This window comes from Poecilia formosa, unplaced genomic scaffold (genome assembly GCF_000485575.1).
Source record: "Poecilia formosa unplaced genomic scaffold, Poecilia_formosa-5.1.2 Scaffold388, whole genome shotgun sequence".
Taxonomy (NCBI): Eukaryota; Metazoa; Chordata; class Actinopteri; order Cyprinodontiformes; family Poeciliidae; genus Poecilia; species Poecilia formosa.
The window spans coordinates 192,823-204,524 of NW_006800327.1; the positions used below are offsets into that span (position 1 = coordinate 192,823).

Sequence of the window (11,702 nt, forward strand, 5' to 3'; positions counted from 1 at the left end):
TGTTTTCTTAATTACTTGTAAAATAGAATGATTAAATCAATAAACCGACAATATTAAACTGAATCAAAAGGATTTCTTCACAAAGCAAGTATCAACAAACCCAAAGCACTATTTACTTTAGCTGACTGTGTTGCTTCGCTCTCATTGGCTGCTTCAGATGACTTACGTAAGTACGCGCCTTCCTATTGGTGGTTGGATTGACGCCTACGTCCTGTACTAGACGGGTGAAGGTGAACCCGGTTTGTGTCTGTCATTGCCGTCGCAGGAAGCACCTTTTCCCCGTTTCTTATCGGGATCAATCTCTTTAACCTGAGCCATGTCCCTGTTCAGCGACGTCCCTCAGGCTCCGCCTGTAGCTGTCTTTAAACTTACTGCCGACTTCAGAGAGGACAGCCACCCCCAGAAGGTGAATCTGGGAGTTGGAGGTAAGAGCAGGCAGCTGTCGGCTAACGGTAAAGCTAGCATAACCTCTCTCGGCATTGCTGTCAGTGAGGGAGCCGAGCAGAAACTTCAAAATTGAGTTCGAGCGATGATGCTAGCATATATAAGCATCTTTTCTCCTCGCTTTGACCTTCTTTGGTACAGTGTGTACCGTCACTACAAGCTAACTAGCTAGCGAGCTGCTGCTGATCTGAAGTTCATATGCTCTTCTGTATGTTATGCTGTTAGGTCATTATAAATCTGAATATTGTTTCTGTCTAATGCTGGAAGAACGTTCTCTTAGCTTCTTCTCGTGACTCGTTCATTTTCCAACAAACCAGCAGTCAGAGTCTCCAGAGTTTAAGGAAGTACAGAAATGTTTCTTAAGAGTATTTGTTTAATTAGTCGAAACCTTTTCTAATTAATTCAGCTCTTTATCGTGTCAGTGCTGAACATTTGCTATTTAAATGAATTATTTACTGAATTAAAGTTAACAACAGTTGTACTTCAATAGCAAAACCCGACATGTTCATTCATCCATTTATCCATAAACAGACCCATTTTATAAATTAGAATATTCCGGAAAAGCCCATTATTTCAGAAACTTTATTACTATGTGAGATACATTACATATTATGACCACAGGTGGATGTTTGAAAGCCTTAATTTCTGATAATTATGATGATTTTCCACCTACAAATAATGAAAACATGATACTTAAAGTTAAAATATAAAAAACACATTTATTACTGAAATGTGGACTTAATGAAAAGCATGTTAAATTTTTCGCTTCAATGTTTGGTAACACTTTATTTGAAGGGGGTTGAATAAGACTGATATGACACTTTCATAAACATGACATAACACCTGTCATGAACATGAATAAGCCTTCATGAATATTTATGACTGTTGTCATAAAGCGTCATTCGGTAAATTATGACACTTTTAATACAAAGTTGACATTATTCAAAATGTCTTTGTTATGACAACTTGACATTAACCAATAAATCATTACTGTTTAAACTTTACCTTTAATAACATAAAGTTACCTAATTTTTAAAGTGCAATCATTAATTCTTTTATAACAAATTTATATCAGTAATGATTTATTGGTTAATGTCAAGTTGTCATAACAAAGACATTTTGAATAATGTCAACTTTGTATTAAAAGTGTCATAATTTACCGAATGACGCTTTATGACAACAGTCATAAATATTCATGAAGGCTTATTCATGTTTATGACAGGTGTTATGACATGTTTATGAAAGTGTCATAAACATGACACTTTCATAAACATGAAAGTGTTTATGAACTTTCATAAACACTTATGTTTATGAAATAAAGTGTTACCCAATGTTTTTCTAAGGTACTTGTTAATGTGACAGGCCTCATCTGAACATATATTGGCATCCCACTCTTAACTGTAGTCATAATCCTTTATTTTGAAAGTCGTGGGTGCACATTGTTCAAACAGGCCAAATTTACATATTTTTTCTAAGCAATTGATAAGTGTAGCAGTCTACATTCAGCAGCTCTGTGCTGGAGAAAATAGTGACCTGACTTTAAAGCAAGAGACTAAAAAGATGGAAAGCATTTAGCAGTTATGTAACTGTTAACTTTGATACCAGTAGCTGGGACATTCCTACAATAAAATATGAAATCTGTTCTAATCTGTGTATGATTCCTAGGCCAGTCAGAAGAAGTGATAAATCATTTAATTACATGAATAATTAAAGTGAACTCAATAATTTCCATTTATATGATTTATAATTTTTCTCTTTCCACCAAAAACTGGATGACAAAACTCTGCAGTCTGGTGTTTTGGTCTCAACTAAACCTTTTTTGAAGGACAATTTTGTTTACAGAGATTTCATGATTCATTTTATTTGTTGTTTCTGTTGTTTTGATTGTTTATTTTAGATATTAAGAATGCCTTCCAGTTCCAGTGTTAAATGCTCATTAGAAATGATAGTTTATTGATCGTTGAAACTATGTTACTTGAAAATTATCTCAAAACATATCATCGTTTATCGCAATAACAATTTATCGTCCAGCACATTTTGTTAGTGTGCCAGGCCTAGCGATAGCATAGATATTATTTTGTGTATAGTCTATCACTAGGCTTTTTTGTTGTTGTTGCCTAATGATAGACCATTTTGTGATCTGACTGGATCACCTGATCCAATTAAATGAACTTTTTCACGTTGTTGTCAAAACACGTCTGTGTTCACCAGACCGGTTTGGTGAACACAGACTCTCTGAAATCATTCCTAAAGGTGCTTTTAAAACACCTTTAGGTGTCACCTGATTCGCATTTATCATATTTTATGTTAAGATATCTTGTAATTTTTCCCATAAAGCCACAAAAGTCTAAATTAGATGCTAGTTGAGTTGACCGTTGATGTAGCCACGGCCTTTCTTATCGTGCCTCTTCCTGAATCTATTCAGATCCACCAAATGGCAGCTGACCTTTCTGGTCTATTTGCCCTCTGCTCCTGATACTTGATGCCACTCCACAGTCCGGCATGAAGCAGCAGGAGTTCCTTCAGAGTTAATGAGAGCCTTGGAGAAGTTACTTGCACTCATGTCTCACGTCAGTGTATTTAGTGCGTAGTTGGTAAGCGTTTGGGGAATTAAACGGGATTTTTTAAGTTTTTACAAGTCAAAATCTGAAAAGTGTGACATGCATTTACAGTTATTGTAGAACCTCTACATGCATGTGGAGGTCAAATAGCTCAAACTCTGTCAGGTTGGATGGAGAGCACCTGTAAACATCACTTTTCAAGCTGTATTTCTCAGTTGGATTAAGGTCTGTGCTTTGACTGTTATTGTTTAACAATGTATGTTAAACATTGTTGGTCTTTATAAAGATAAACTCTCACTCAATTTTGAAGTCTTTTGCTCCCTTTTACAAGGTTTCTGTCCAGGATTGTCCTGCGTTTAGCTGAGTAGCTTCCATTTTCTCCTGATGAACTGATGAACTTTAGAACTGAAATAAATAATGGGATTAATTCATTATTGGATAATGATAATAACTGTATACTCCATAACTGGAGTATACAGACTCAAAACCATGCCATTTATTGAAAGAGTAGCACCCTCAAAGCCGCAGTATTAAACCGAAACTGTTCGAAAATTACATACATTTTGAATTTAAGATGGAAAAACCTTCTTTGTTTCAAAATCTTTTACCCAAAACTCTTTAAGTGGCATATTTTTAGCTTCACCTGGTTAAAATTAAGTTAAAAATGTCCCATTAAGCACCTTCTGCAACACAATTATTGATCAATTTATCAAAATCTTTATTGAGTCGAGCAGAAAGACCTGAGCTTTTCACATGTTCATGTTAAAAGTATTTATCTGCAGATGCACCTCTGCTACAAATAATCAGGTTTTCACTAAAGAAGTTTTGTGATTTTTGCATATTGGGTGGTAAAATGTTTATTTTTTTTATTGTAAAAAATAGTTGAATTTGTATTTTTCTATGTATTTCTAATATTGTATAAAATGAGCTTTAAGGGTTAAATGAAAAATCCTCAGAATGTGCCAATTTTCTCGTCCAATTAATCATCAGAGTAACAGATTATTAAAATAATTGTGACCTGGAAAGTGTCAGATTTCCTCCCAGGAGAGCATTTCTGTGTTTTCCGTGTCCTTTACATGAGTTGTGGCAAATATGAAGCAGGTAAACTGATGCTTCCCTAAATGTCGCTGTGTCCCGCCCAGCGTACCGTACTGATGACTGCCAGCCCTGGGTGCTGCCGGTAGTGAAGAAGGTGGAGCGGCTGCTTGTGGAGGACAACAGCCTGAACCACGAGTACCTGCCCATCCTCGGCCTGCCCGAGTTTCGCTCTTCTGCCTCCAAGGTCGCCCTGGGAGACGACAACCCCGCCTTCAAGGAGAACAGGGTGAGTTTGATATGTTTGCGTTACAAAATGTCTGATCTGACCTTTTACCCTGGTCAACAGCTAAAAAACTGTCTGGGGTTGTTCAACTGTTTTAGGGTAATTTTGATGTGCTGAACCCAAAAATCACATTGGTTTTGCTCAATCAGGTCAACTTCCTGAACTATGGATGCAACATGAGCATCAAAATGCACGGCTTGTTCTCACATGTGGATCAGTTTCCAGAGAATCAATGAGTGAAGAGCAGGAGGAGCAAAGAGATGGAGGATTTTACACAATTAAGACGTAATGTTCAATTTACATGGACTGACAGAAATCCAAGTTTATAACATTTAACTAATAGACTCTGTTAGAAAACTTTTTTTTTCTCCTCAAGCCTTTTTTGGGTAAAAAATATTAACAGAAATGTCATAAGATCGGATTTCTCTAAATCAAATTAGAATAAAAACCTGACCAGATTGAGAAAAATGGATGTCATTTTTGGATTCAAAATAGTCCTAAGTCTGTTGAAAAAACACAGACAACCTCCAAAAAATATCTTTTGTAACCCAGTGTAATAAATGCTTTTTAAGCTGCTTTAGATTAGGGGTGCACCGATTACCGTAATTTTAGGAGATTCGTCGATATTTACATGCAAAGCCAATGTTGTCTACCTCAGTAAAGGTCTAAAAATCAGCCTCTTTCTTCGTCTGTTCTCCCCTCAGAGAGGTTTGACTGACAGACGGCCCATCATGTCTGCACATTCACAGTTAACAATAATCCAGTGTTTCCCAACACTGGTCCTCCAGGCTCGCTGCCCTGCATGTTTCAGATGTTTCTCTGATTTATATGCCTGACTCAGCTGAGCACAGCTCAGCAAAAACCCGTCAACTGAAATTACCTGAGCTGACGCAAGGAAGCACCTGAAACAGGCCTTGAGGACCAGGGTTGGGAAACACCCCACTGTTACCAACTCTGTGACTTTCTTGCTGTATTTAGCAACGTTTCTGACAAAACGTCAGAATTGTTAGGTTGGGCTTTTTAAAGATCAGCGATCAGCCAGAAAACTGCACTGCCAGTTTAGATAAAAGCGTTTTCTCCAGGGTGTTTAGGGTCACGTTTGCCGTTAAACGTGATCTGATTGTGCACACAGAGGATTTTCAGAGCAGAAACTGAGCTTTACTTACTAAGTTTCGTCCTCTTGCAGGTCGGGGCCGTCCAGGCTCTGGGCGGAACCGGAGCCTTGAGGATCGGGGCAGATTTCTTGCACCGGTGGTACAACGGCGTCAACAACGCAGCCACACCTGTTTATGTGTCGGCACCAACCTGGGGTGAGTTTCACTACACAGATCATCTGTTTAACTCACTCATTGTTAAATAACAATTGTTTTTCTGCACTGATGTTCTGCCTCAATATAAACAGTTTGTCTTTTTCATTACACTTTCACATTATGCACATTTTTGGAAAAACGTTTCAAAAGTCTGATATTTTTATTTGTAAAAACTGCTCAGTATTTACCGTTATATTTTCTGTTATTATATAATATTAATAATTATTATTTATATATTATTTGTACGTGATGCTGCTGCTACGCCTCAATTTTCCCCTTGCAGGACAATTTCTGTTCTAAGAATGGGCATTTGTTGTATTGTTTTATCATTTATCGTGATAAATTTCTTATCATGATAATAATTTTGATTAACTGTTGTCATAATAAATTCTAAATAAAGCTGTCCGCATTGCTGGGATTGTTAGTTTTACTATTTTCTCCACTGTTTGTTCAATGAAACCACAAACAAATGTGAAAATATGATTATTTGCAGCTACAATTTGCAGTTTAATGACATGAATCACAATTCTTTTAATGACCGGTGTCCTAATGAAATGCTTTACAAATGGGAATGTTTTTCAGGAGCAGCATTTGTGTTTGTGACGCTACAGTTGCTGTGACACACAGTCAGAGTCATACAATAACCTGGAAAAGGAAAAATTAAAGTTTTTATCGTCACTTTTGTCGTTCTCGTTTTACTCTACGTTCCTGTTGGAACCCAGAGAATCACAACGGTGTGTTCACGGACGCCGGGTTCAAAGACATCCGTCCATACCACTACTGGGACGCTGCCAAACGGGGTTTGGATCTGACTGGACTCCTGGACGACTTGGAGGTGAGGAGGAGCCGACGTACGTTTGTCTGTCGCATCAGCTGCCATCAGAACGGCGATATTTAAAAAAATTTTACGATATAAGCGTTTCATATCAGTCGATATCAGTAATTACTGGTTATTTTGTTTGAAAATAGGCACATTTCACAGCTGATATCACAACATTTAACATGATCACTATGGCAGGACGTTCTAATGTGGTGAAGCCTTTTGTTTTGATTTGGTACTTTAAGTTAGTTTTGTCTTGTTTCTGGATATTTCCACTGGAAACTAGACCAGAAATACTTTATAGGATTTTGTTTTTGCAATAATAAAACCTTCGTGCAGCTTAATCTTTTACCATATTGTTACATCAACTCAAGGAATTTGGTAAATAGCAACAGAAATGCACCGTAAACCTGATTGGCTTTGTTTGAACAGAAAGCTCCAGAACACTCCATCTTCATCCTCCATGCCTGTGCTCACAACCCGACCGGCACCGACCCGACCCAGGAGGAGTGGAAGACCATCGCAGAGGTCATGAAGGTAAAACATGGAGCTGCTGGTTTAGTTTGTATGTTAAAGTCGCCGTTTCGCTCTTATTGTTCCTGTCTTTCTGTGTTTTCCAGAGGAGGAAGCTGTTCCCGTTCTTCGATTCAGCTTACCAAGGTTTTGCCTCCGGTAACCTGGAAAAAGACGCCTGGGCGATCCGCTTCTTCGTCTCGCAGGGCTTTGAGCTCTTCATCGCTCAGTCCTTCTCCAAAAACTTTGGCCTCTACAGTCAGTAGACGTCATGAACAGCATTTATTCAGCTGTGTAAGTTTAGAAAACTAATATTTCTGCCTGGATCTCCTAGATGAGAGGGTGGGGAACCTGACGGTGGTCTCCAAGGACAACGAGAACTTGACCCGCGTCCTGTCCCAGATGGAGAAGATTGTGAGGACGACCTGGTCCAACCCGCCGTCTCAGGGAGCGCGAATCGTCAGCAAGACCCTCAACAGTCCTGAGCTGTTTGCAGAATGGTTCGTTGGCGTCACTGTTGACGTGTTTTTGAGACATTCATCTGTTCTCCACATGAATAGAAATCAGAATTAAAGGGAACCTTTTAACCAAAACTCACATTTCCCAGGTTATGTATGTTCATTTGGGTCTCCACCCAGCCATATTTTGGCGATAAGTTCATGTTTTTTGGTGTCTGGATAATGAAAAAACCTCCCAATAAATCATATTCAGCCTGGACTGTGCCGTTACCTAGCAACCCTAGCCAAGCCCACCCAGTTACCCAGCAACCCAAACTGAGTTCCAGCTTATTTGGTCAGCTGGTTTTACCGCTGAATGCGCTGTACAATGGCTGCTGGAAAAGACAACAATTTTGTTGACTTACCATCCAGAAACCACTTGCAGATTTCTTGTTGATTGTGCAGGAGATGTGCAGTTGTTTATTTGTTAGCAGCTGTGAGTGTAAACATTAAGTTGGGGGCGTGGCCAGCTGCAGCTTATTTAGATTTAAAGAGACAGGACGCCGTAAATCGGCTCAGAATAAGCAAAATCATTGTCATTACCTAAGGACGATTTTGTACAAAAAATGTAATGACCATGTTTTGTTTAGCCCACTGACCCGTCCTAACCTGTTCAAAGAAGCATAGCGGGTCGCCTTTAAGTTTTGTGTTGACTTATTTTCCTTCTGTCCCTGCAGGAAGGACAACGTGAAGACGATGGCAGACCGGGTCCTGCTGATGAGGGATCAGCTGAAGAGCAAGCTGCTAGCTCTGGGCACTCCAGGAACCTGGGACCACATCACTCAGCAGATCGGGATGTTCAGCTTTACTGGCCTCAACCGTGAGTAGAAGAAACACACGAGTACAACTCTGGTCCTCAGTGTGGATAAGCAACACCTGTGCACTGCACTGACATGCTAGCAAAAAGTCTGGAACAGCTTCTCTCCATGAATCAGCGTTAAGGTATTTACATAACTTTCTGTGTGCAAACGGGTCTCACCTGAGGAGTGTGGAACATTTTTAAAAAGGGTGTGGAACATTTTTAAAAAGGGTGTGGAACATCAGCCGCTAATGTACACATCACGTCAAAGCCAGGGTTCCTGTCGAGACACATTTCTACCCTCCTGTGCTTTTACACTTCCATTACAGCCGTTTTTACTTCCTGGTGCCTTCAGTCCAAACCACACACTAGATCATTTCCACCAAAAATACCTCTAAAGAGCATAAAGTAATATATTTTATCATCAAATGTCACCAACAGCTTAGTCAGCACTTTAATATAATATTGATCAAAACATGTGCTAATTCCACTTGCAAATTATTTGACTTATAACGACATTTTTCCCATGTTACAAGTGAAATAATCTGCCAATCGAACAAGTTCTTTTTCACCAATATTAAGGAATTATTACTTTAAAACAGGCTTTTTTGTAAGTTACTTAACTCACAAGTAACTTGTAAGTTAGTTTTGTCTAAGATATTTACACAAAAACTAGACCAAAAATACTTGGTAAGATTCTGTGTTTTTGCAGTGCAGACATCCTGCAAGCTGCCACTGCTTCCGTCTTTTCCACATCAATCAATCAATCAATCAATCAATCAATCAATCAATCAATCAATCAATCAATCAATCAATCAATCAATCAATCAATTTTATTTGTATAGCACATTTCAGCAGCAAGGCTGTTTAGTGCTTTACATAATTAAAATAAAAACAGCATGCGACATTGAATAAACAGTGAGAAAGACATTTTAAAAAAGATAAAAGCATTAAAACCCCTTTTAGGACTTCAGTTAAACGTCGTCTAACTGGGGCTCAAACCCTCTGGGACTTTAGTCAAAAACACCGTTTGACAAGGACTCCAACCTCTAGGTTTTTAGTTGAAACGCCGTCAGCTGGAACTCTAAACCCTGTAGGACTTTAGTTAAACGTCATTTAACAAGGATTCTCACACCCCTAGATATAGATTCGTTGAACTGGGACATTTTCCAGGGGGGCTTTACATAGACAGTGTGAAAGAGAAATAAAAAGAAGTTAATAACTAGATGAAATAGTTCTTTTAAAGCTGTTGTGTTTTTTTTTTGTGTGCTGCAGCCAAACAGGTGGAGTACTTGATCAAAGAGAAGCATGTGTACCTGATGGCGAGCGGCCGCATCAACATGTGCGGCCTGACCTCTAAGAACATCGACTACGTCTCTCAGGCCATCCACGAGGCCGTCACCAAAGTCCAGTAAACGTCCACACTCCTAATCACTACTGTGTCCACAGGAAGTACTGTCATGTCTGCGCCCCAAACCTGCTCACCTTCTCCTTTGATTGGTTGAACAGTGTGACGGCTAAACCAATCAGAGGCCAGGTGTTTTATTTTCCTTTGTCAAATCAAGTTTCTGGAAAGAGCACAGTAAATGTCTCGCTGTCAGCAGAACTCTATACCTGGATGCTACAGTCAGATTGTAGTTAGTTGTCTCCATATGTTAGTGCAAACCAAAATAATTATAATCGGTTTTAAACTGAACTGTAGAATAAAACTATTGTGCTTCCTCTGTAGATGTAGTAGTGAACAAAAGCCAGACGGTTAACTTTTAAGGTTTGACTATTTCCTGCTTATGCACTGAACTGCAGCTGTGACAAATGACAAGTAATGAAGAAAATCATATTGTCCCATTTTAAACCATTTCAATTTCCACATATTTTAGCCGGTATCGCTGCGTGAACTGCAGTAGCACATTGTTGGCATCTATTTCTGGAGTAATTTTGCTTAATATTGATGAGGAAATACGAGACGCACAAACATTTTTTCTCTTTTTTTCATGGTTTTCATTTCAAGAAGTTAAGTTTGCATCAGCAGCTCTCTGTCATGGCGGGATGAAGAAAAACCGGTGCCTGGTCTAGGTTTCGCCATCTTAGCTTCGTTTTCGTTTATCCGTTAGCCTCTTTAAGCGCCTCTGTGCCATCAGTGAAGAAAATCACCTGCCTCCTCACTGTTCCTTCAACGTTTCCCTGCAGTGCCCTTCACTGTCTTACACAAACACACTCTCATCTTGTGCCAGTGTTTGTAATGGCATGTTGCAATATGTTCATGCGTAAATAAATTATTAAACACACATACCATGTCGTTTCTGTCGAGTGTCTTATTTTTCATGAAGTTCTATGCAAAACGATAAAAGTCATATTTGAGACACATTAATGATGAATCATAATCCCTTCTGCTAAAAGTTTTCCTTCTAAGGAAGTGCTTCTGATTACAGCGGCTCCTCTTTATGAGCAAGTATGAGGCCACAGTGGAGAGAAAAATTACAGTTTTGGAGGAAGAAACCTTTTCCAGCAAAGCCAGCTTTGGTTTTGGTTTGTTGAAATCATCTGGAGTTCAGAGGACAGAAAGACGTTTGTATGATATAATCTGACTGGTTCCACTTTACAAGAAGGCTCCTCTGAATTAATAACATATTAATAAATGTTATTAATTCATCTCTAAGCACTTTATAAAGCATTAATAACTGTTTATTATGCATTAATTAAGGGTAAGAAGGAGACAAATCGGTTATCAGTTTCTAGCCAAACCTGTTCACATGTATTATTTTACCTGGAGTTATTCTGCCAAACATTTAAGACCATCTTGTTCTCATCCTTACTCAGTGCATAATAAACATTATTAAGGATTTATAAAGTGTTTATAGATACATTTATAACGTATCTATAAAGTATTTATTCAGGAGACTTACTGTAAAGTTGCATCAATCTGACTGAATATCTCCAAGATAGACCTTACAAATACCAGCTGGGATTTCTTTTGTCTTAAATTATTTTCTAGAAAAACTTGAAAACCTCAGGGGGGTTTTTTTCTCAAAATATTCTGAGATTAATCACAGAATTCAGATTTGGGTTTTTTCCAACACTGCCTTGTAGAAAAAGCTTGCAGCCGAAAAGAAATAAACTGAATTGATAGGATAGAAAATGCAGGATCAGTTCAGCCATTATTACAACTGTTGAGTTATTTGGATAACATAATTCAATTCCCTTCTCACCCTCCGTGGGTGGTCTCTTTCATCCTCTGAGCTCGGGTCCTCTACCAGAGGCCTGGGAGCTTGAGGGTCCTCCAGTATCTTGGCTGTGCCTCGAACTGCACATTTCTTGACTGAGATGTCTGATGTTGTTCCTGGGATCTGTTTCAACCACTGCTCCAGTTTAGGGGTGACTGCCCCGAGGGCCCCGATGACCACAGGCACCACTGTGGTCTTCACCTTCCAGGCCTTCTC

General features: G+C 38.9%; 1 protein-coding gene across 2 annotated transcripts in view; it reads left to right on the plus strand.

The window, feature by feature from the left end:
- LOC103154486 (aspartate aminotransferase, cytoplasmic-like) overlaps nt 1-10,561 on the plus strand; it is a 13,150-nt gene extending 2,589 nt beyond the window's left edge. The window contains exons 1-9 of one of the 2 annotated variants that reach the window (XM_007575780.2): nt 205-425; nt 4,148-4,329; nt 5,513-5,636; nt 6,359-6,471; nt 6,889-6,993; nt 7,077-7,227; nt 7,304-7,469; nt 8,144-8,286; nt 9,541-10,561. In XM_007575780.2, the coding sequence (XP_007575842.1) occupies nt 317-425; nt 4,148-4,329; nt 5,513-5,636; nt 6,359-6,471; nt 6,889-6,993; nt 7,077-7,227; nt 7,304-7,469; nt 8,144-8,286; nt 9,541-9,680 (1,233 nt within the window). In that variant the 5' untranslated portion in view covers nt 205-316 and the 3' untranslated portion in view covers nt 9,681-10,561. Of the gene's footprint in view, nt 1-204; nt 426-4,147; nt 4,330-5,512; nt 5,637-6,358; nt 6,472-6,888; nt 6,994-7,076; nt 7,228-7,303; nt 7,470-8,143; nt 8,287-9,540 lie in introns of those variants that run through there. The other variant, XM_007575781.2, reaches the window with a different exon arrangement.
- The last annotated feature ends 1,141 nt before the right edge of the window (nt 10,562-11,702 follow it).